The 24890-nt window shown below is 42.2% G+C and overlaps 7 protein-coding genes across 11 annotated transcripts in view; 3 read left to right on the top strand and 4 right to left on the bottom strand.

The window, feature by feature from the left end:
• The window catches only part of chas (chascon), a 33004-nt gene extending 25201 nt beyond the window's left edge, over positions 1 to 7803 (bottom strand). The window contains exons 1-2 of one of the 5 annotated variants that reach the window (XM_032440479.2): positions 7195 to 7803; positions 4788 to 5065 (exon numbers count right to left, since the gene is read on the bottom strand). In XM_032440479.2, coding sequence (XP_032296370.1) covers positions 4788 to 4847 — 60 coding nt within the window. In that variant the 5' untranslated portion in view covers positions 4848 to 5065; positions 7195 to 7803. Of the gene's footprint in view, positions 1 to 4245; positions 4404 to 4787; positions 5066 to 6776; positions 6967 to 7194 lie in introns of those variants that run through there. The other 4 variants (XM_070211245.1, XM_032440478.2, XM_032440480.2 and 1 more) reach the window with 4 other exon arrangements.
• Positions 7804 to 10706: 2903 nt separating this feature from the next.
• LOC6634465 (ubiquitin-conjugating enzyme E2 S) lies at positions 10707 to 12616 on the bottom strand. Its single transcript, XM_002057917.4, has 3 exons — positions 11893 to 12616; positions 11331 to 11801; positions 10707 to 11264 (listed from the first exon to the last, which is right to left on the bottom strand). The coding sequence occupies exons 1-3, from the start codon at positions 11899 to 11901 to the stop codon at positions 11118 to 11120; spliced, it is 627 nt and encodes a 208-aa protein (XP_002057953.1). The 5' UTR covers positions 11902 to 12616; the 3' UTR covers positions 10707 to 11117.
• A 647-nt stretch (positions 12617 to 13263) lies between these two features.
• Positions 13264 to 15629, top strand: par-6 (partitioning defective protein 6). The gene is made up of 4 exons (XM_002057918.4): positions 13264 to 13599; positions 13870 to 14098; positions 14176 to 14567; positions 14632 to 15629. The coding sequence occupies exons 1-4, from the start codon at positions 13522 to 13524 to the stop codon at positions 15001 to 15003; spliced, it is 1071 nt and encodes a 356-aa protein (XP_002057954.1). The 5' UTR covers positions 13264 to 13521; the 3' UTR covers positions 15004 to 15629.
• Positions 15630 to 16708: 1079 nt separating this feature from the next.
• On the bottom strand, positions 16709 to 18865 carry LOC6634526 (lymphokine-activated killer T-cell-originated protein kinase). Its single transcript, XM_002057919.4, has 3 exons — positions 18486 to 18865; positions 17449 to 17807; positions 16709 to 17386 (listed from the first exon to the last, which is right to left on the bottom strand). Exons 1-3 carry the CDS (start codon positions 18743 to 18745, stop codon positions 16842 to 16844), a joined length of 1164 nt encoding a protein of 387 aa, XP_002057955.1. The 5' UTR covers positions 18746 to 18865; the 3' UTR covers positions 16709 to 16841.
• Positions 18866 to 19239: 374 nt separating this feature from the next.
• Positions 19240 to 20898, top strand: pn (exopolyphosphatase prune). Its single transcript, XM_002057920.4, has 2 exons — positions 19240 to 19396; positions 19459 to 20898. Exons 1-2 carry the CDS (start codon positions 19349 to 19351, stop codon positions 20698 to 20700), a joined length of 1290 nt encoding a protein of 429 aa, XP_002057956.2. The 5' UTR covers positions 19240 to 19348; the 3' UTR covers positions 20701 to 20898.
• A 557-nt stretch (positions 20899 to 21455) lies between these two features.
• Positions 21456 to 23385, bottom strand: Nmd3 (60S ribosomal export protein NMD3). Its single transcript, XM_002057921.4, has one exon. The coding sequence runs from the start codon at positions 23148 to 23150 to the stop codon at positions 21573 to 21575; it is 1578 nt and encodes a 525-aa protein (XP_002057957.1). The 5' UTR covers positions 23151 to 23385; the 3' UTR covers positions 21456 to 21572.
• A 442-nt stretch (positions 23386 to 23827) lies between these two features.
• On the top strand, positions 23828 to 24762 carry Roc1a (Regulator of cullins 1a). Its single transcript, XM_002057922.4, has 3 exons — positions 23828 to 24036; positions 24162 to 24189; positions 24246 to 24762. Exons 1-3 carry the CDS (start codon positions 23959 to 23961, stop codon positions 24464 to 24466), a joined length of 327 nt encoding a protein of 108 aa, XP_002057958.1. The 5' UTR covers positions 23828 to 23958; the 3' UTR covers positions 24467 to 24762.
• Positions 24763 to 24890: the final 128 nt, after the last annotated feature.

The following is a 24890-nucleotide window of genomic DNA, read 5'->3' as shown; positions in this document are numbered from 1 at the left end:
ACACCATTTTTTTTTTTTTTTTGTACAATAACAAAAAAATAGACTCTGAAGCTACATAACTATATACACATGTAGAGGGGAGACATACTTATTTAATAAAGCGACGTTACGAAATTTAAATTAAACAAGACATCTTGAGCAGTAGAAAAGTTGTTGAAAAGTTATTCAAAAGCATTTATATATGTACATATATATACCGGTATAGGTGCAACTAAACATTGCCCCAAGCTATTTCTAGGGGTACACAAACATGCTGCCTAAGAGCCCGCAGTTTCGGTTCAAAACATTTCACAGTTCGCGCCGTCGCCGTCGGCGACAACCAAACACATCGATACACTTTAAGTTAATCGAATTGCCATCAAATTTTGTCATCACTAAAAAGGCCGAAATCAAAGCCATGTGAAGCGCTGCCAGATTTGCTGCAAAGTGTCATCAATTGAAAAATACCAAAACAAGAAACACAACAAGCTAAATTGATATGGCAACTCGCTTTGCACTTTGCCGTTAACCCAAACTCTACATTATGTTAACCCTCGAGTGTGCATTTGCTTCTGCAGCACAACAAAAAGATAACGGAAAATATCAACCGAAAGGAAAAGAGACAAAAAAAAAACTGCGCACTTAAGGGTTAAGCTGCGCTGAACTGACCAACTGTAAATTGTCTATCGCCTGCGCTTTACTCTCAAACAGCTGCAACGCAACCCCCCCCCCTACTCCTTCCACGCCCCTCCTTTCCTTCATACAACCAAGTTCGCACAGCACCTGCTGCTGAGCGCAGCTCTACAATTCCTCTCTCCCTCTCTCTGCGTTGGGCGCTCTCTCAGAAGTTCGCACAGCCTTTGTTGTTGTTGTTGCTGTGTTTGAATTAACAATTTATTTATTGTTGCTTTTGGCTTTTGTTTGGTGCGCGAAACGATTCTTGAATCGATAAATACGTTTTAACAATCAATTTGTGAGCTTTTGGCATTTGCTGTTCGTTGTTGTTGTTGCCTTTTGTGTTGATATTCGCGCTGAGCGCTCGTTTGATTGGAATATTGGAACGTTGGAATCGATTGGAACATTGATCTTTCATCAATATGCGCATGACGTCAGACCGACACAACAACAACAACAACAACAACAACAACGCCGACAACGACAACAATTAAATTGTGCTTGCAATTTGGCCGTTTTTGTAATTACTTCCGCCGGCAGCGATAGGACAAATTGGGAACCTTTGCATACACTGTTCGCCGACTCCAAAATGGGGTATATTGCTTAATATGCAACGAAAATGCAAAGCTGGATATTCAAGCGTGTGGCGGAACCGCTTGCCAGCCAACGCAATGAGAGTTGTTTTTTTTTTTTTTTGCGCCGATTACAGAGCATGTCGCAGTCGGCTATAGCCGTTTGCACAGTTCTAACTTGTTTGGCATTGGCTTTGGCTCTGCCTTTGATTGGTTTTAGTTATTTTTTTTCCTCTTCCGATTTGGACGCGGCTTGTATAGCTGCTTATGGCCATGGCAACAGCTAACACACACCCCACCTTACAACACCAACACCCCCCCCCCCCCCACCGCCGACCAAGCAATGAGTCAGCCACTGCCACGCCCTAAAACAAAAAAAAAACCAAATGACAATTGCCCAAAAATTGAGAATAAATGAAAACCAAAATGCAGTTGCAAATGCCTTTTACTTGACCCAAAAGCAGCTACAACAACAACAACAACAGCAACAGTTGCAACAACAACAACAACAACAGTTGCAACTTGCAACTTGCAACTGCAACAAGGCGTCGTTTGTTTGGGCGACGGCCGAGCCCACGAGTCACGCACTGGTCAACAATATGCCCACACACACACACACACACACACACACACACACACACACACACACATGCACACACACATGCAAACATGCACATGCTGCCACGCCCACCGCAGCTAATTTGCGCCTTTTGGCCATACAAAGACATTGAATTGTTGTTGGCCACAAAAAAAAAAAAAAACAACAAACACTTGAATATTTCAAGACGCACACAAAACACAGCCAGAATCCCAAAATAACGGTTAAGCATTGTTGTTGCAACAACAACAACAACAACAACAACAACACCGACAACAACAACCACAACAAGAGCTTGAAAAACAAATTGTCCAAAAAGCAAACACTTCACAAACAGCAGCCACAACAACAACACGCGCTCTAAGCGATTGTGCACGACTGGAAGATACCCTGTAGCCAGCTGCGAGCAAGGTTGATACACACACAAGCAGAGCATATTCTTGAGCTCTAAAAACTAGAAAATAGGCTCCAAAAAAGTCGCTTCAGCTCAAAAGTGCAAACGCTGTAAATCGATATTTATCGGTCGGAACATCGATATACAGAAAAATGGAAAGTTATCGAAAAAAGTCAACTTTTGATGGAAACTGGAAAGTTAAGCCGTAGCTCTGACGCACAGCAGTGCAAAGTCTTAGTATTTTTATATGTGGCGAGATATATTTCGATAATCGATATTTATCGATTTGCTGCAAATGCGTAGAATAATCAATTATGTTAAATAAACTTGTGCTAGCTAAGCGAGCATACATCAAATTTAGAGCACGAACCATGTTGCAAGCATAATATGCATAGGCTGCAAATCGATATTTATCGATTGTGCAAATCTGGCAAGCTATCAGCTACTAAACGAACTTGCTGAGAACCTGGCAGCAAGCAGAGCAAGCTTTTCGACTTTACAGTCTCTCTGTGCTATATTTTGCTAGCTATAGACTTACGCTATATTTATCGATAATTATCGATTATCAGAAACTTTACTAACTTGCAGAGAACATGGCAAAACAAAACAAGCCATTCGAATTTAGTTTCTGCAAACTGTTTGATAACTCAATAAGTCACTGACAATCGATATTTATCGATACCGGGTAAACGAAAAGTTATCGAAACTTTCGAGACTCAAAGTTAATTTCCGTCCCGTTGCATGCATGGACAACAGACTTATGCTACCCAGTTGAAAGCATGCACAAGGTATTCAAAAGCTCAAAATATCGCTGCTTGTGGGTGCACACCCCCTCTCCAATTCCCATCCCGCCCCCTCCCCCACACCCCTGCGCAACCCGTCGCCCGCCTATGCGCTGCAAGCATTTGTCCATTTTGTGAACGAATAATGCGCGTGATTTTCTATATGTATGCATGTGTGTGTGTGTGTGTGTGTGAGTGTGTGTTGTGTGTGTGTGTGTGTGTGTTCGTGTGTGTGTGCGCGCTTTAATGGTGGGAAAATATTTTTGCTGTGATTTTTTGTTTCTTTCGTTTTGATTTTTTTTTTGTATTTGTTGTTGTTGTTTTTGTGATTTGTCGTTTTTGGTTTTTGAGTTTTGGGGCCGCATTTTGCGACTGTGCCGCAGGATCTTGAGGTTTGGCTGGCTGGCTGGGCGCACGTTACGTATACGCAATGCGATTATGCAACAAGTAGAAGCGGCCCAAGCAAAAGTGGTGCAAAACAACAACAACAAATTGGAGAGAAACAAAAAGCCAAACAAAAACAAACAAACGGACCAACAACAAATGTCACGACAACACAAACAACTAGAAAAACGCTGCACTTAACGACAGCGAACAACAACAACAACAACAACAACAAAAGCAACGTCGGCGGTTTTAATGATTAATTTTTTGCACGTACTATGCCATGTAAAGCGCGCCACTTAAAGCTGGAACAGCGGAGAGTGGAAACGTCATGTTTGGAGAGTGTGCACTGCCAAGTGTCTATGTGTCTATGTGTCTGTGTGTGTGTGTGTGTGTGTGTGTGTGTGAGTGTGTGCATAGTTGCCATTTGATCAAATTAATTTGTAACAGAAAGAAAAAAAAAAAATTACATTTGTGTTCGCAGAAAAATGTCAAAAAAATAAAAAACGAGCCATAAAAAAATTTTTTGCATATGTACACAATTTTTTTTTTTTTTCCAAGCGAATTCTAATAAAATGTTGCAGTTTTCCACACACATTTCAAAAATTGCCGCAATATGCAAAAAAAACAGTTAACAAATATCCCTGTACCAATTCCCCAAGGGATATTTAAAGTACCAGTTTTGGTCAATTTTCTTAAACATGTGGCAACCGCGTGTCTGTGTGTGTGTGTGTGTGTGCAAAAGGGCAATATATTTGCGTGCGCTCAATTAGTTCTGTAGCGCGTATGGTCACACTGTTTGCCTTGGGCCGCGACAATGTAATGTAATTAAAAACTAAAACTGTCACAAGATGCACTCACTCAAAACAAACACACAATTGGCAACTATGTATGTATCATTTGATATTTAAACAACTTCTAATTGCCGTTCTCCGCATGCAAAATGCACAACAACAACAACAACAACGAGTCAAAGTCGCACGACAACAACAACAAACTAATATAAATATAAACAAAACAAAAACAAAAACAACAAAAAAAAATAGATAAATAAATAAATAAATAAATAACAATGGAATATGCGCGGCGTGTTCGATACGATGGCGCGTCAACGACTGCGGCGCTGCACGAGCTGCACCGTTAGTTTGTTACACCTGAACTGAGTTGAGTTGCGCGCGCTCGTTGAGTCGCGTTGAGCCAAGTGCGCTGGCCGACGCGCGCGCGCGCGCTCGCTCGCTTCATTGTTTTGCCAAAGCTCTGCGCCTAATGCCAACACCAACACCACCACCACCACCACCTCACGCACACACACACACACACACACGTGAGAGTATGCTCCTGCGCATGTGTGTGTGTGTGTGCGCGCGCGCTTTGTTATTGTTTTTGCATTTTGCCTCACTTACCAGTTCGTTCTGCTCCTCTTTGGCGCCAGCTTTCGTTTTACTCGTCTTGCTCAGTGCCATGGCGCCTGCCAGCGGCCTCCAACGCCCACGCTCTGCGCTCTGCCTGCGTCTGTCTGTGTGTGTGTGTGTGTGTGTGTGTGTGTGTGTGAGTATTTGTCGAATTAGTACACAGTGAAAGCTCTCTCTTAACGCACAGCTGCCTTGCGTGTAGCTCTGCCTTGGCCACTCGATTTGTTTAGCTCAACTCTTTTTTCATATTTTCCGGACGCTCCTTTGACCTATTTACCAAAATTTTGTTTTTATTATGGAAAAACCAACAGATATATATATATATATATATGGAATATGGAATTGTACAGCCAACGGCGGAAAATGTGTGAAAATTCCAAATAAAGATTTATCCTTCACGAACAAACGGAACCATGGCGGTTCGCTCGCGGGAGCTTTCACTGTATTTGCATATGCTTTACAATTGCGATTGCCTACTTTTAGGCGGAGCGCGCGCGCGCGTCAAAAGCTTTACTCTTGAAGGTTGGTTTCTTCGCTAAGCCAAGACACGCGTCTGCTTGGTAAGCAAAATAACTGTTTCTTTATGTTTACCGAATTTTGTATTTGTTTTCATTAAGAGTGAGGTTAGAACGAACGCGATCCTGTTAATTAGCTTTAAGCTGCAAGCTCTTAACAAGGTAAATCCCCTAATGGCATTCACATTTTTGTGCTGTAATTGCTTGGCTGCTTTTGGCGCCCACTCTTAAAGTCGGCGCAAATATTTTGAAAAATAAAAAAAAAACACAAAAAAAAAAATGAAACGCTTTTGGTCAAAATGAGTTTTACGTATTTGGCTCAAACAAAACTGACCGCCCACCCCGCGACAACCACGCAAAAAATACAAAACTGAAGCGTTCTCGACTTGGTAAAAAAAATGTAAAAAAAAAGATGTAAAAAAAAAAACACACACAAATTGGAGGATTTTTACGATGCGACACACAGAAATATTCAAGGCGATGTTTAATATGGATTTACATACGTGCGTGTGTGTGTGTGTGTGTGTGTGCGCGCGTTGTATGTGTGCACAAATATAACAGATATTTATTGACAACTGCTGGAAATGACGAAATGAACGAGTTATTTGCGCGACTTAACTTAGTTTGAAACGTCCCACACGCTATATTATAGAAAATCTGTTAGTGTGTGCGTGTGTGTGTGTGTGTGTGTGTGTGTGTGCGAGCGGTAAAAAGCATAAAAGAAACGCTTATACATGGAAATATATTAGCATATGCATATGGAAATTGACGGACAGTCTGGCTGACATCTATGCAAATAAGTGCGACGAGCGCAACGAAATGTCAACGTCAAGTACGCGTACATATACATGCATACAAACATGCACACACACACACACACACATATGTATATGTATTGATATATTTAATATAAATATGCGCAATTGGATTACGATGCGCAGCTGCAGAGACGCGGCCCTGGCTTGAACTGCAGCCTGGCAAGGTCACACTTTTCGAAATATAAGTAGAATATAAGAAGAAGCGTGTTTCTTTGTTTTTTTTTTTTTTCCTCTTGGCTTATTGGCCAATCGGCCTAAACGCTCAACTGGGCAAACAGATGTTGCGAAAATGCCAAATATAACGGATGAGCGCGCAAATAACTGTCGCATTCCACGCGCCGTTGCGCCTTGGAAGCATTGAACGAATATTGGAAATGATGCCCGGCACGCCAATTCCTGTCGTACCCTTTTCAAATGGGCCAGGGCTCATTTTTCGTTCAGTTTTTGTTGTTGATTTGCAATTTATCGGACATCGATCAACTGTTCGATACACACACAAACACGCACACAAACACATGGGCATATTAGCAGGGCGTGTTGTTTTTGTTTATCTGCCGCGCGCAACCACAAAACAACAACAAACGTTGCAACTGGGCAACGCGACATGGCGACACACACACGCACACGAACACAGACACAAAAAATACCTATGCACATACACACACACACACACGTACCCGTAGCGAACGGTTTGGAGGAGGCGCGCAAAACGTTTTTTTTTTTTGTTTGTTTCTTTTTCGTTTTTGTTGTTTTTGCTTTTCGTTTTTGGCCGTCGCGTTTTTCGCGTTGCGAGTGCTCCGAGCCAAGCTAAATGGTTTGTTGTCGTCCGTCCGTGCCAGATTCACAACTGATCTACCTGCTGCTCGCTAGCTGCTAGCTGCTGGCTGCTGGCTGCTGCTGTTGTTGGCTGTCGCGCACAGCCAAATTGGAATTGGCGATCGAGCGCGCGCGCGCGCGTGCGCGCGTCTGTGCCCGCTACCCGCTCGCGTTCGATCGCATACAGTTGCTGCACGTTTCCCATCCCCTCGCAGCACGCCCTGCAAATCACATTCACAGCAAGCTTACCTTTTGCGGTCCATCTGCTCTGTCAGAAGCGCAGCACACGGGCACGGCCATTCATATCAGTCACATAACTGGCGCTCTCCGTGGAGAGCGAGAGAGCGTGCGCTATTGTCAGGCAATGTCCAACACTGGCCAGTCATTGATTGTTGTTGCTGCGCCTCATCAGGTTTTTCTACTACAAGGAGAGCATCGCCGAGAGAGAGTGAGAGAGAGTTGTTGTTGTTGCTGCTGCTGCTGCTGCTGCGACAATTTTGGAGCTGGGCTGAAGGTTAGCCGCTTGGAATGTTGGCCCGGCGTTGGCGTAAGCGTTGGCGTTGCCAGTGAGAGCACAAAATATAGTTAGAGCGAGCGAAAGAGAGAGAGAGACACCCACAAGCGCACACACACACATGCTGCCATGTCTCATTGGCGTTTCGTAGAATCGACTATTTAAAATACTCTTCCGGCTTGAAAACAATTGGAACTCGGAAATGCCTTCGTTTTGGCACGCGCTACGTGCAGTGCCTGGACAAGTGTTGCCACACATGCAAGAAAATATATATGTAAACATGTGTGTACAGTGGAAACTCGCTTGAGCAGAACGACGTGATCTCAGGCCCATTTACTGATAAGATAGGTTTAAGCTTAATATATGTAATGAAAATAAAAAAAAGGGCTAAATAAATAATATAAAAAAAAAAACACACACAAATAAAGGTAAGGCAAGCTTTCACTGTAAAGATATAAACCTCATAAATGTCGCTTCTTATTTATCAGAAATATTCTTCAATTATTTTTAGTGTGTTCCAAAATTTTATTCACTTTTTGTTGTGTGACGAACAAGTTCAACGAAAGGTTTCAATTTTTTTTTTTTTGTGTTTTTCTTTTTTGTTTTTTTTTTTTTTTTTACTTAATTTATGGATTTTGAACTACTGAGAGTTAATTGAATTGAGGATTGTTTTCTGTTATTTAGGTTTTTCATTTGCGAAATAGCAGCTAAGCAATACGAAGTATTGCTTTTTGTAGTATTATCAGCAGAACGGCAAATAATTTTGTCGTTTTATTTCTTTTTGCGCCATTTTTTTTTTTTATTCTCTTGTAAGTACATAACCTCAAAACCGTTAAAGCAGAGAATGTAACGGCGTTTTGTGCGAAGCGCCCAAAACGTGCTCACAAACCGTTATGCGAAAGAAATATCGAAACGAAAACGTTTTGGAAAATGCGTGGAAAATCCAAAAAAAAAAAAATACATTATTGCGAGAGTCTATTTATAAACACATTTTGGGCGCATTTCGTTGACAATTTTTTTTTTGTTTTCGTTTTTTTTTTTTGACAATTTTGCGAATATAATGTATTACTTAATGCATTTCTGCTTGTCATTTTGCAAAGGTGTGTGTGTGTGTGTAGGTGTGTGTGTGTGTGTTTGCTGTGTTTTTTTATTATGGCTTAGGCTAAGTACAATTTGTGGCTTATTTGCTTTTGTTATTCAAAATGAAACAATTTCCAATTGATGTGATAATTATTCAAATGAAAAAGACTGCAAAAATATGAACAACTCTAATGTTGGTGATGTTTTTCGCTCAGTGTGCATGTGTGCATGTGTGTGCGTGCGTGTGTGTGTGTGGGACAGATCTTTAAACTAATTACATAGACATAAATTATGCTAAAGTTAGCGCGAAAAGCATTTTAAAAAATATATGTATATATATGGGCGCAAGGATCGCACTAAATTAATTAGGACATGTGAATTTTTTTTCCTTAGTTTTCTTCTTTCTTTTTGTTTTTGTTTTTTGTTTTTCTCTTTTGCCTACAAACTAAATATCGGCTCAGTTTGTCTGAACAGACGGCAACCAAATTTTGTTTCCTTTTTTTTTTTTTTTTTTTTTTGTTTTTTTCATATATATACAGTATGTCAATAAAGTGTTTTGACTAACGAAAAAAAACTAATTTTTTGGGTTTAGTTGAAAATAAATGTACCTAAAAGTGAGAATTTTTTTTCAATTCTAATTTATTTCGATTCTATATTTTTCCTAGAACTTAATGGCAAAAAGAATTGTTAAATAACATTACCCAAACATTTTATAAAATTAAAAAACTAAAAACATTCAAATTTTATGCTGTCAATAAAGTGTTTTTACACGAAACTTTATTACTAAATAACAATGTTAAAAAAACAGGAATATTTTTTTTTAATACTTTGTGTGGCTGCCATTAGCGTCACATACAGCCTGCAATCGCCGTTTCATTGAAACAATAAGGTTTTGTATGTATGTTTCTGGAATCTTCTGCCATTCTTCCAGTACAGCAGCTTTTAAATCAGTTTTTGATTTTGGACTCCGCTTTGCGACTTTTTTTTTCAAATATGACCACACATTTTCTATTGGATTCATATCTGGACTTTGTGGTGGAGTGTCTAACACCTTTCCACAGTTGTACAACAGCCAAACTCTTACCATATGAGCTTTATGCTTCGGGTCATTGTCCTGGTAAAATTTAAAAATTGGCTTATTGTCCTCATAGAATCCAAATTTCTGTGCACTACTGACGAGATGTGTCTGTAAAATGCTCAGATATTGTCTAGCATCCATGGTATTCTCAATGAAGGTCAAATCTCCTACACCCTTGCTCGAAATACACCCCCACACCATCACTGATAGTTTTCCGAATTTAACGGTTGGAATAATATTGCGGTTTTCCAACGCTGTTAGTGGCTTTCTCCAGACTCTGGATGGCCCATCGTTGTAGAATAGCATCATCTTGCTTTCGTCACAGAATATGACGTTACTCCAAAAATCGTTCGAACTATTTACATGGACTTGAGCGAACGATAGCCGCTTCAAAATATTCGCCGCCGATAGTAGAGGTTTTTTCCTGGCAACTCGTGATGTGTAGTCATTGGAATTCAGTAATTTTCGGACAGTTTCATGTGACACATCAACACCACTTTCTTCCTTGAACTCCTGAGCAATATCCCTAAGCGAAATTTGTGGATTTTTCTCAATTTTTCTCAGAATTTTTCGCTTATCTCTGTCAGAAATTTTGCAGGGTCGACCACATACTGGCTTTGCCTCTAGCCTATCTTCCTTATTGGCTCTGTTTAATATGTTGTATATCGTTGCTTTTGATAAATTAAACATATCAGCCAGTTCCGAGACTTGACGTCCCATCTGATGGTTATAATACACCAGCTGAGCGACTTCAAAAGTTGTTCTTTTTCCTGGCATTTTATTTTTCATAAAATTAAAGCAAAACGTTATAAATTGCAATAGAAAATGACAAGAAAAGTCGAAGACACAAGAGAAGCCAAAACGCATGGGCCCAAATCTAACGGGATCACCCAAAAGAGAACGGCAAAACAATTTACCGTAGCTGTAAAAACACTTTATTGACAGCATAAAATGTGAATGTTTTTAGTTTTTTAATTTTATAAAATGTTTGGGTAATGTTATTTAACAATTCTTTTTGCCATTAAGTTCTAGGAGAAATATAGAATCGAAATAAATTATAATTGAAAAAAAATTCTCACTTTTAGGTACATTTATTTTCAACTAAACCCAAAAAATTAGTTTTTTTTTGTTAGTAAAAACACTTTATTGACATACTGTATATATGCTATATTTATAATATTTTTGTTTTCCTTTTAGTTTTTATGTAACTGGATGCACTTTTCTTTGGAGTTGGTATTTGTTGTTGTTGTTGTTGTTGTTGCTGTTGCTGCTGTCATCTTTATTTAGCGGCTGTTGTTCGCTTTATTGCGGCTCCACTGTAGATTTATGCCTGCTGCTGGCCTCCTAGACACATATACATACATACATGCATATATATATAAGCTGTTGCTGTTGTTGTTGTTGTTTCTTTAACTACATCTTAACTCCTCCGTTCTCCGGCTGCCTGTCGCTCCGGCTAGCTCCTGCTGCTGCTGCGGCTGCTCCGTTTATTTATGCGTCTCATAATCTCTTGAGCATGCGCTTTTTCTCCTTGAGCAACTTCTCCTTTTTCTTGTCCTGCAGCTTCTTGTCGAGGCCCGCGTGCTTCTTTGTCGAGGGTCCGTCATCGTCTTTGGCATCGCTGGCGCCAGCGCCGCACTTGGCCGGCTAAAAATTGAAAGAATATATGAATAGGAATTTGTTGTAAATTAGATTATTGGATATGTTGCACACCTGTGCATGTATCTCGGTCATCATGCGCGCCCGCTGCGAGTAATCATCGTAGCGTTCGAGCAGCATTTTGCCGGCCTCCTCGTTGAGTGCCGATTCGGGATTGGGGACAATTAGCAGGCATTTGATTGTTAGCAATATATGCTTAATGCCCAAATCCGGTTTCCAATCCTTTTTCAGTGTATTCACGCATATCTCGCCATTCGATGCAACATTTGGATGGAAAATTTTTGTTAGGAAATATGCCTTTGGCGGCGTTTGTGGAAAATCTTTGCTTAGCGTCAATTTGACACGGAATACACCAACCGCATACGGTGTGCCGGCTGGGCCATCTATGAACGCCTGTATATCGGTGACATCGCTCTCATTGATCAACACCTTGATGCCCTCCGGTGGTGTTGTCTCCATATCCTGCAGTTCCTTCATCACCTGCCGTATGGTCTGCGGCGACAGGTTCTCCACATTCGAATATTGCTATATTTTGTATATATATATATATATTTTTTTTTTTTGATAAAAATTAGTTTTTCGATTGGAATCATGTTATGCTATTTGTTTACATTACCGAACTCATGGCTGGCGCGTCTGCTGCGTTCGCTTGTGCGTGTGTGCGTGTATGTATTTGTATGTGTCGGTGTGTGTGTGTGTGGGTGTGGGTGTGTGTGTGTTGTGTAGCTGTGCGTGTGCTTCTGTGTTGATGTGTATGTGTATGTATGACTGGCTCTCAAGGTTTCCTTAATGTCTGCTCTCAACTGTCCTGAAGCTCTGCTCGTTGGCGGCGCGAGAACTGTATTTAAAAAGCTTAGCTACTAACTGTATTTTCACTGGCGTCGCGTCAGCGTCTCGTGTGTGTGTGTGTGTGTGTAAGCGGGGCGGGGGATAGCGGGGCGGGGGTGTAAGTATGGTGGTAGGAGAGAAAACGTTTTGCTCTGTTTTCGTTTTCGTCTTCGTTGCTGTTTTTCCAATTTGCGCCCGTTTTATATCTGCTGCCTCGTACTGTATGCTTGTTAGTTGTTTGTATATGCTTAAAACTGAAATCGATTTGTTTTCCTATTTGGTTATTGGCTTCTCGAAACATTTAAAAAACAAAAAAAAAAAAGAAGCACACACAATTTCTACTCAATTGCACACTTCACGCTCAACAACAAAACACAAAACAGCCTCCATTTACAGAAACCCTCGTCGTATGGTATACGCTATACTGTCGGCTATGTTGGTTTTGCTTTATGCTCTGCCCGTACGCTTGTCGCTCACCTTCAATTTGTCGTGTCAGAAGTCAGTGTTCGACAATGACAGTGTGTATTTGCTTGATAATCGGCAAATTAACTCGAATTATTATTAGATGTTGTCTAAATTGTTATTAATTTTCTTTTTTGTTAATATGCAGTGTATGCACAAGTGTGCTCGGTCCGTACCATCAAGCAGCTATCTATACTCCTTTCATGCGCATGCACTAGTGTTGTCCCGCTCGTGTTTATCGAATTGGACAGTTCCGCAACAGTTCCTAAAGTATTCAGTATGAATTCATTGTAACAAAATAAACTGAAGTTATATTCAAAATATATGTTTTCAAAATGTACACATTTTGATGAGAAACGTATATTTTATTTGCCCTTTATTATGTTTTATTTAATGCAATTGTGCAATTGGCGTTGCCACATTTATGGAAAAAAATTAGGGGCGGTGGTTAGTTAGTATTTTAAAATGCGAAAAATATCGATAAGCCAAATTATACGTTGCGTACAAATTCAAACAACTTTGCTGTATTTATTATGTTTACCCTATGCATAAATGTAAGGAATTCACTTGCATTTAGATCTTAGTAGGATCTATGTGTGCCTGAAGCTATTATTTGTCGATCAATGAACGATAAAATTACACCTTTTCAAATATATCGATATACATGTATGCAACAATTGTGGTGCCGATCGCTGCAAGAAAAATCGCGATGTCTCGATGTTTTTTTACACAAACGCCAACGCATAATTTAGTTTTAGTTTAGATTTTTTTCGAATTATAATTTATTATACAATTTTATTTAAATTTCCTTGGCCACTCAACGTTTGGCTACTGCTGGTGGTTGGCGCCGCAACGGCACTTGAATGAACAACACGCACTGCATCAGTTGTGCGTTGGTGTTGCTGTGAATTTGTGTGTGTGCAATTGGAAGTGGAATCGAGAAGTGGGCAAAATAATGTCGAAGAATAAAATAAACACAACCGCGGCGACGGCAGCCAACGCCGAAACGAATCTAATTGAAGTGAAATCAAAGGTGAGCCAACAACCCAACAAGCAGGATGCAAATGCATCAGCAGCACAATGGAATGCATCCATTGCTGGGGTATGCTAATATGAGGCTGCGGCACCGCTGCTGATTCATGCCAGCCACAAATTGTACACTTTCGTGTTGTTGCTGTTGTTGCTGCTGTTGAATGTTGTTTGTGTGCAGCAACAGTTGGCGGCGTTGCCAGCTTGTTGTTGATATGATGTACATATGAGTATTTCGTTAAGTTCATTGAAATTAACCGTTGCTTTGTTATAGTTCGATGCCGAGTTCCGACGCTGGAGCTTTAAACGTCACGAGCCCGAGCAGAGCTTCGATAAGTTCGCCAACCTCATCGAACAGCTGCACAAGCTGGCCAACATACAGTTTCTAATACTCTACATTGATCCGCGCGACAACGACCTGTTGCCCATCAACAACGATGACAACTTTGGGCGTGCACTCAAAACGGCCCGTCCTCTGCTGCGCGTTATTGTCCAGCGCAAAGGTGGGCATAGTTAATATAGATTATCTAGAGATAGAGAGAGAGAGAGAGAGATAATATTTGTATGATCATTTTTATAGACGATCTGAACGAGTATTCCGGCTTTGGCACGATGAAGCCGCGCAATCTAATTGGCAGCATACTTGGCCATACGCCGGTTAAGACCAAAGCCCCATCGATATCCATACCGCACGATTTCCGGCAGGTATCGGCCATCATTGATGTGGACATTGTGCCGGAGACGCACCGGCGTGTCCGTCTGCTCAAGCACGGCAGCGACAAGCCGCTCGGCTTTTACATACGCGACGGCACCTCCGTGCGTGTGACAGCCAGCGGCCTGGAGAAGCAGCCGGGCATCTTTATATCACGCCTGGTGCCCGGCGGTCTGGCCGAAAGCACCGGCCTGCTCGCCGTCAACGACGAGGTCATCGAGGTCAATGGCATCGAGGTGGCCGGCAAGACTCTGGATCAGGTAGACCGTAGCGCAGTTGCCTCAACTGGCCCCATTTACTAATCCCAAGCAACTACTGTTATAGGTCACCGACATGATGGTCGCCAATAGCTCCAATTTGATCATCACCGTCAAGCCGGCCAATCAGCGGACTCTGACGTCAACGCATCGCGGCTCCTTCTCGCGCAACAGCCAGCTATCGAGCGGATCGCATCATACGAATCATACGAACACCTCCGATGAGCTGGAGCACGAGGATCAAGATGATATTGTTGACCTGACCGGCGTTACGCTCGACGAGAGCCCCACCAGCGGCAACGTCGGAGGCGTCACAGTCACAACAACCACACACAGTCATCAGTTGTCCTCGTCGCCATCGACGCATCACAAACAGGCCGCCTCCAATGCGTCCACAATTCTGGCCAGCGATGTCAAGGATGGGGTCTTGCATTTGTAAAAGCGCGCAAAAAAAAGAAAACGAAAAGAGGAAAAACAATAATGCAAAAGGCAGCAGGTCACACACACTCACACACACACACATACACATTAATTATATATAATATTGGGATTATATATGCAGTCCACATTCCACATTTCAAACGTTTCCAGTTCCCAGGCATATTGTTTATTTTTTAAATTAATTTTTCACACATACATGCACACACATACAGATATTCCTTGTTAGAGTGAGCAGGAATATAGAAGAGCGAGCGAAAGAGAGAGAGGGAGGGAGAGAGAGAGAGAGAGCGAGAGGCTGCTTTCAGTTGTAATTGTTTAATTGCAATGCGAGCCACGCCCACGCCTTAGACACGCCTCAAACTTAAACATTGCATTCCATTTATGTACTTTGCGGCACACACACACACGCACACCCACCCACACACACACACACAACAATTAAACATTTTGTATGTACTTACAACCTTAGCTAAAAATTTAAGCAAAAATGTTTGTTTGTTCCGTCTAATTTCAATTTATATATATATACAATTTTTTTTTTTAAATATGTTTGTAACGTGTGCGAGCTTAAGAAAAGTGTTACTTAATATTCTTAATATATATTATATTTTATTTTATTTAATATTTTATTGTATTCCGCTTTTAAACTGTGTTTTCTTTTGTTGTCCCAATCAAGTTTTGTGTTTATTTTTTTGTATTTGTATTTTGTACGTCTAAAGTTGAGAATTAAGAGAAAAACAAAAAAAAAAAAGAACACCAACAGCGCCTTTAAAAAAAGAAAGAACAATTAGCAAACGCATAACGTTTTATACGATATACCTAGACTATACTATACTATACATACATACACACACACATATATATATATATATATATATATATATATATTTATATATTATAGATGTTTTTATACACGTTTCTATGCAAAGTATATATATCTCTATATATATATAAACAATTAAAACTGCAGACTTGAAGTTAACAAAAAACACATATGAAAGACATATTTTAGACATATATACACACACACACACACACACACCGAATAACCTATACCCTATACTCTAAAAAAGCAGCAGCTAAGCATTGTTAAAGCGACGCGTATATAATTTAACTAATACAAATCGAACAACTATTAAGATTATGCTAAAAAGAAAGACAACAACAGCAAGAAGAAGAAGAGAACAACATCTAAGAACAATTAATATTATTGTGCATGTATTTTGAATAAATCCTTAGTGAACTTTTTAGTGCACTGAAAACTTATTAAATTTTCGAGTTTTATTTCATATCCTAAAAAAATCCTCTCCTAAAACTAGCAAAATTTAAATATATTATTGGGAAATGTTTAATAGTTAACAATTAAAGGCGAGCGATAAATTTGTTAATCTTTTTTTTTTTTTATTTTTGCGAATTATGGACAAAAATGAACGAACGTTATTTGTTTTCTTCTTTTTAGCTATTTCATATAGCGTAAATGGAATACATGGAATATTTATAATATTTATATATATATATATATATATATTTATATGTGTGTTTGTGTGTGTGTGTGTGTTGAGCCTAAAACTAGTTGAAATAGAATTAAGTTCTTTTCTTTTGGCCTTCTTCAAAAAATGTTGCAGTTGCATTCTTTTTACAGCGCATGAGGAATTATACATTTAGGTACGCAAAACGGGGGACACAAACAACGAAAGGGGGTAGGGGAACGGGTCAGAGGAACAGAGATAGATAGATAGAGCGAGATACACAAATGCAGGCTTACAAAACTAGTTTTTTTTTTGTTTTTGTTGTTTATAGTTAACGTTTTATGGTTTAATTGGCAGCCAGAGAGGCTTAGTCGCTGGCCGCATCACTGGCAGCTGCCACATTGGCCGCATTATTCTCGAAACATTGCCAAATGGTGCGTGCCGCAGGCCGATCCTCGCTGTGTGCATTGGTGCACAAATAGAACAGCTCGACGACACAATTGTAATCATCGCTCAGCTGAAAGGCAACCGGCAATGGCGGCCGTGTGCCATACGCCTGCTCCACATGCGTCAGCGAATAGTCGGAAATGTCATTCTCTTTGGTGTCGTCCTCATCGGTGTAAACGGATGCATCGTCGGCGCACTCTTTGGCGCTGGACTCGTCCGGCTGCGCGTGCACGGCACTCGTATGGCCCTCGTCCGTATAATTGAGCTGCTTGCGCTGCGGCAGCTCCTGGGAGCTGTCCAAGTCAATGATTGAGCTGCTGTTGAAGGCCGCGTCCAGTTCGAGCGTGTGCGGCGGCACCAGCGCCAGCGTCTCGTATATGATCAGGCCAAAACTAAAGATATCAGCTTTGCTGTCGATGATCTCCACCTCGTCCATGATCTCTGGCGGCGACCACAGTTGCGTGCCTGTCAAAGATCGTCTCATTAAGTTCAACTTGACGCGCTTTAAGAGCTTCATGCCAACTTACCCACATATTGTAGATGCGGATTTTTGTGAAAGTTTATCTCGCCATTCTCATCGAGCGGCAGCGATACGCCAAAATCGCAGAGTTTGCATATTTCGAACTCGCCCTTCACCAGAACATTGAAGGACTTGAGATCGCCGTGCAGCAGACGCGCCTCGGTATGCAAAAAGTCGAGAGCATGGGCAATGTCCATTATCATTTTGAATGTGTGTTTGGCGGGCAACGGTCCAAGATCCTCATCGTGACGCTCCTCCAATATGGAGCCCAACGACGTACTGCACATTTCCAATGCCAATGCATCCACGCCCTCCGATGATTTGATAACGCCCCGAAAGCCAACAATGTTCGGATGATTCAGCTTGCTGTGGAACAGACGACACATGATATATATATGTAGGTTTATATATTGAGCTCTTGTTGAGCTCTTAACAGCCCTGCTGGAAATTTGGTGCTCAATGACATTGAAAAAAAAAACCTGCATGACGATCTCGGTGACATGTCAGCGATTGTGTCTATAACAATTGTATACAAAAAACAAATGTCATCGAAGGCAGTTTAATCAGTCAATGCTCATTTATGTCATATTATTAACGTACAACCCGATCTCAGTGACATGTCATCCAGCTCGTCTTGTACTATGCAAGCACAAAACAAACAGAGATTGCCGCGACATAAGAGACTCCTCTACAGGACACGATCGACATGTGTGTTGTCTAATAACAAAGATGTCATCGAGCTGCCTAAGCAGGATTTCTTACATCGGCAAATTTCCAACTGGGTAACGACCACAATTGTGTACACCAAATGCACGCACACATGTGCGACGCAGCAGCCTCACGCATATGCACACGCATGCATTCGCACACACACACACACACACGCACGCACACATACTGTCAGCCACCGGCTCGCCCACGTGTGTATACACCGCGTGTGCGTATGCGTGTGTGCGTGCATACGTTGGTATACACCATCAGTTGGAAAATACATATGCATATGCAATCAGGCCACCGAAAAATGGCATACAGTGAAGGACCCACCGCAAAATGGCTGCTTCGTGTATGATGCGGTCATTGTAGACCGGATCCTTTTTGGCCCTGGTACGCTGTGTGATGCGCTTAACGGCCCACGGTGAACGTATACGTCCCAGCTTTGGTGACCTATCCAGGCGATAGACACTGACACCGGTGCCGTGTCCAAGTGTTTTCAGCATCGGTGATGGTGGTATTCGTATGGGTGTGCTATTGTTTTGCACATTCTCCATGTGCAGGTTGCGCAGTTTGCGACGCGGCGTGTCCATTTTGGTTGGGATACTTGTGTGATTGGCTCTGAGATTGTCAGAAATGGTCGAAATAGAAAACAACTTGATATCTAATGTGACGCGCACAAAAATGCCGTTTAATTGAAAAGTAGGGATGGCTAGGAATTGCTATCGATTAGCAGCGTTAAAATCATCGATAGACACGCATATCGTACTCGATGGCAGCTTCGATCAAGTGTTTTTATAATAATTAACTTATTTTTTTGCATGGCAAAAGAACAACATATCTTTTCAAAAACGTCGAGCATTGAGAAATTCTAGTGGACAGGCTAACGAATTAGTACTTAAGCCAGACATTGCGTACTTGTTCACGGCGATACTTTTGGGTATCGATTCTTCAGATACTCAACTGTTACAATTATCGAATAACGGTTGGACTGTTTGAACGTGCGCAGCCTAATTGCAAAATAGTTAACTGTTTGTGGACATTTAATGAAATGCGCACATCAGCTGAGCTTAATCGATATTTGTGGCTTGTGCCTATCGAGTGTATTCGATTGATGGGTGACAACTGTAGCTTTCACATTCCAGCCGTTTATTATTAATTCCATTTAATTGAGTGCGCTCCGCTTTGCTTGGCCAATGTGTTTTTTGCGTTTTCTAATGCAGGCGCGTTCGACGCTCAGCCGCGTAAGTAAAACAGCAACAATATGCTATCCAGCTCACTTAACGCCTTCACTTAACAATTACAGTATCTACCCGAGAAAGCGGCCAGCACCAGCGGCAGCCCGAGCTCGGGCTCCGGCTCCGGTTCGAGTTCAGCTCGGCATTTGGAGGCGGACAGCACAGCACGGAAACTGCATCTGGTATTGGGCAATGAGTCGTGCGATCTGGACTCGGCAGTTTCGGCCTTAACGCTGGCCTTCATCTATGCCCAGCGAGAGCAGGGACACGATTATGTGCCGGTGCTCAATATACCGCGTCTCGATTATCCGCTCAAAACGGAGGTGGGTCACATGCTCAACAGGTGTGAAATCACTGAGCAAATGCTGCTCTTTCGCGACGATCTGCCCCAGCAATTGACCGGCGATATCAATGTCATTCTCGTGGATCATCATGTCAGCAATTTGGCCAGGCATGTTGTCGAAATACTCGATCATCGACCGCTGGAATCAAATCCGGCCATGCAGCTGCTGCCGGAGCAGTGCGTGCGCCACATTGAGCCCGAGCTGGGCTCCTGTGCAACGCTCATCGGCGAACGCTATTTGGCCGAGAAGCAGCCGCGCTCGAGCCGAGTCACCCAGCTGCTGCATGCCACCATATTGCTGGATACGATTAATTTTGCGCCGGCTGCCAAACGTTTTTGTGCACGCGATCTGGCCATGGTCGAGCAGCTGGAGCTAATGATGCTTGAACCGGCAGGCGGGCAATTCGATGATGCCGAGAATAAGCGACGTCGTCGCAGCCTCTTCGATGAGCTGGTGGCCGCACGTGCCGACATTAGCCGGCTAACCCTGGCCGAGGTGCTGCGCAAGGATATGAAAAAGCTGCAGACCGAACACCATACGGTGCCCATGGCCGGGCTGCCGATGCTGGTGCGCGATTTCATAGAGCTAAACGATGCGGAACAGGCAATACGCGAATTTGCGATGGGCAGCAATCTGGCCGTCATACTGGGCATGTTTGTGCCGCCCGGCCACGGTCAGGTGGTGCGCGACGTGGCGCTAATCTCGCTGACCGGCCAGACACAGCTGGTGGAGCGTGTGCGCAAGGCGCTGCTCGATTGCCAGACGCCGCCGCTCAATCTGCAGCCGCACACGATCGATACGCACTTCATGGGCGGCTGCTATTTGCGACAGCACAATATACAGGCCACGCGCAAGCACATCCTGCCGGTGATCAAGCGTGTGCTGCTCGAGATGGAGGCCTCACAGCGCTGCGACTGCGATGATGTCTACTTTTTCAAGGAGAAGCCCAAGCTGGGCCTGTCCTAAACGCACCACGCAGAAGAGTTTATCGTATTAAAATTCGGGGCGTACAAAACCGAGTCCGAGCTGCATTCAAGCCAAAACTGTTGTAGCATCAATAACCACAACTCAGCTGTAATATTTCTTGTTGTTGTTGTTGTTGTTGTTGTTTTTTGTTTGTTTTTAGTTCAATTGTATTAAATTAAGTACGATTACGATTACCAATCTAATCTCTATATCTATAATCTATATGCAAATCGAATTTATGTACATCTCCATGAAGGACAGCTATCGCTTCTATCAATTGTTCCTGATCTGTATAAGCAAGAGGTTAAACCCATATATTAGACCGATCTCAGCCTATTATTTCTCACGATTGTTCCTATCACACGTACATATATATATATATATATATATAATATTGTGGCTGTTCTGAACAGCAAAAATCAATTCGAATCTAAATGTGTTAAGCGAAATACGAATTCTAATCAAAATCGGATCTGTTGTAACATGCATACGATATGCACCATGAGATATATATAGCAAAACGATCTAAATGTGAATCAAATCTAATAATTATTCAAATCAAATTTATATATGTGCGACAGTTGATTATGCGCGTTCGTTGCAATTTGAAAAGTAAATCTCGATGTTGTTTTTTAATTGGGAAAACCAAACGATGCCAAACTATTTCTTGTGAACGCGAACGGGTTCGTTTTTGTAGAGTTTATCGGGATGATGGAGGGAGCTTCAGTTGGGAGCCAAGGCGCCAAAGATATCCATTGAAAATGTAATGTTGGTTTTATTCCGCAAATATATACACACATATATATATAGAAATTATGTACATGTAAATACATAAATAAAATGTAATAAAAATAAAGAAAAAGCTAAACTTTCTATAGCTGCGGCTCCGGCAGCTCGTTGGCGTCCGGCTGCTCGCTGAGGTCGCCCATCTCATCGTCGGCACAGTCTAGCGTCATATCCTCGAGCATCTCGGCGAGCGTTATCTGGGGCACATCGCCGGCGCTCGGCTGCACCTCGATGGGCAGCGGCTTTTTGCTATCACGATAAATGTTGATGTGTCCGCGTATATCGGGATTCTCCTCGATATCATCGAGAAACTCATGATAATCGTATTTGCTGCGCTCATCGGTCTTCTCATCGGCCAGATGCTTGATCTTCCACAGGCGCTGGCTGAGACGCGTCTGTCGATCGTAATGTTTGCGCACCAGTATTACGTCCGGTATCAGATGCGATGGCAATTTATCAAATTCGGGATCATTGATGTTCGCCTCGCCGGTATTGTAGCCCATCACCGAGTCGCCCACCTTGAGCAGATGCCCCAAATGGGAGCGTGTGTGTATGGGATTATCGTTGATGCCCAGCTCGGAGGTGCGCACCACCCAGACATCGCAGAGGGCATGCTTATTGGACAACATACCCTGGCCGGGATAGCATTTGCGATCCTTTTCGTGTATGACATCAATGTCCATGACCACATACTCGACCAGCTGCTTGGGATTGCAGATGGCCTCGAAGGGTGCCCGAAAATATACCTGTGTTGTTAGTTCGGCAATTTGTCCCGTCAATGGATCGATCAGATGTATGTTGCTTGAGACGCGATTCACCAGACAAACGGGCGAAATGTTGCCCAGCTGCTGGCGCAGCTTCTTCGAGATGCAGACGGCGCTGTCCTTCGATACGGGCGCTATTTCGACAGACCAAGAGTACTTGTAATTGTAGTTGTTGCTGTGTATATCGTGCGAGATGAGGCGCTTCGATGTTGTCACCTTGGCCGGGACCATGGTTTGCAGAAAATCGACCATGCGACGGGCATGATTCTCGCTGACATAGTAAAAATCAAGACCGCCATGCTCCGGCTTGATGCCCAGCGTATTCTCGTGCGCCTTGTATTTGAGTATCAGCTGTTCCAGATAGTAGAAGGTCTTCTTGTTTTCGGCACGCTGACGCACCTGGACCAGACAGCGCCAGAAGTCCTTTGCCTCGGTGCGATGGCAATCGGTGCACATTTGATTCTGTACGGTGAACTCAACAATGAAGACCTGTTGGAGCACAGTGCCGCCGGAGATTTCGCCGTGCACGGTCAGCTTAACCTTGATGCGTTTCGAGTGCTGTTCCGTCCAGATGAAGCCCGCATCTACCAGTTTCACTTCTTTGAGTCCTTTGAGCTTCTTCAGACAAACGGCGAGCAGTTCACGAGACTCAAGGGATGCCTGCACCCATTCGTTGGGCGGCTGCAGATACCGTTCGCAGTTGCGACAAAAATGCAGCACCGCCTGCTTTGGTATATTCTCCGTAATGTCCACATGATTCCGCAAACATGTCACACACATATTGGCAGGATTTGGTTGTATGGCGACGCCACATTCGCAGCAAAGTATCATCGCGGCATTTGCACTGCTGTTGCCGTCAGCGCCCAGCTGGCTGATGCTGGTATAGTTGACGTGCTCCATGGGTTTGTCGCACAACGCTTTTTGTTGTGAAATTCTTTCGAGCTAATGTCAAATTCCAATAGAAAAGAAAACAAAACACGTGCGAACGTACGAAATTCTGTGGTGTGTAAACAGTGTTGCTGCAATTCAAGAGCGACAAAATACCAACAATTTGTCTCAAATACCACGAAAATACTGTCGTCTCATGAAATAGAAGAAATAATATCGAATTTTGTACAAATTCAAAAACAAACAATTTGTCGAACCTTGTCGAACGTTTGCTAGCGATGACTTGTTTCTATTTATGTTTTGATATATATACATTTCTTTTTTATTAAATATATTGACTAGATATATGTATTACAAATTACACAAATATATTTTTAAAAATAAAAGGGCGTTACACAAAAGTATATGCCGGCTAATTAAATGTACCGACAGTCAATCACAAACAAATTCATAATAGGTATTTATTTTTTAATATTTATTCCCCAGTTGTTCGTTAATTGTTAAAAAAAAATTTTTTTTTTTTTTTTTTAAACTTAAATTAATATTTTAACTTTTGGAATATGGTTTTTCAGTGTGGCAGCCATGACATCGCCTAGCGATGTTTTAAGGCGGATGCCTTGAAAAATTCATCGATATATATCGTATTTGAAGTTCGTAAAGTGCCATCCGCTAGAATTAACCGACTAGGCCGAGAGAATGCCATGGAAACAAAAGTAAACGATTATAAAAACATCGATATACGTCATACCGAAACTTTATTTTAGGAAATCAATGTCATATCTTATTAAGTAAACGAACAAACTAATACAAAACGCATCAAATGGAAGTCGACGAAGAAGAGTTCGAGGTTCCCTCCAGCAGCAGCAAAGGCGAAAAGAAACGTTTCGAGGTTAAAAAGGTAATTTAAAATATAGTATATCGTAACAATTAAAAAAAAAAAAAAAACAAAATGGCGAATTCGCAAGTCATGTCGGCGTGTTAATAATTTTCTTTCTCTACTATCTCATCCTCCTCCGGCTACAGTGGAATGCTGTGGCACTCTGGGCGTGGGGTAAGTGGACAGACAATACCAAAAACTAACCTAACTGATCAAAATCTTTCGTGCAGATATCGTTGTGGACAACTGCGCTATCTGCCGGAATCATATAATGGACTTATGCATCGAGTGCCAGGCAAATCAGGCATCCGCCACCAGCGAGGAGTGCACCGTCGCCTGGGGCGTTTGCAATCATGCCTTTCATTTCCATTGCATTTCACGTTGGCTAAAGACGCGTCAGGTTTGCCCGCTGGACAACCGCGAATGGGACTTCCAAAAGTACGGACACTAATACCGGCAACACAACCAACCGAAACGTCCACACCACACACAGCACACACACCACACAGCACAGCACAGCACAGACAGACAGGCAGACAATGCTGTCGCCAGTACATTAATCAGAATCGGCTTACTGGAACGTTCATATTGCCGGATAGTATCTGTATCCTGACACTCGATGGACATACACCTATGCGTACCGTACACAAGCACATTAATCTATATTATGTGATTAGGTTAAAATACACGAGTTTATGTTAAGTTCGAGGCTCGTCATAAATAAAATCGCGTGTTTTACACAAAAGAGTTTTCGCTCTTTCCGTTTTTTTTTTTTTTTGGTATTTTCATTGAAGGGTGCAGCACAGTTTTTATAATTAAATTTAAATTAACGTCTTGCGCGCGAAGAAAATTTAACCGCCTGCGCTCTCTCAGCG

The sequence above is a fragment of the Drosophila virilis genome, chromosome X (genome assembly GCF_030788295.1).
Source record: "Drosophila virilis strain 15010-1051.87 chromosome X, Dvir_AGI_RSII-ME, whole genome shotgun sequence".
In the NCBI taxonomy this organism is placed as follows: Eukaryota; Metazoa; Arthropoda; class Insecta; order Diptera; family Drosophilidae; genus Drosophila; species Drosophila virilis.
The sequence above is the reverse complement of the archived record's forward strand: the minus strand, read 5'-3'. Positions and strand labels throughout refer to the sequence as shown.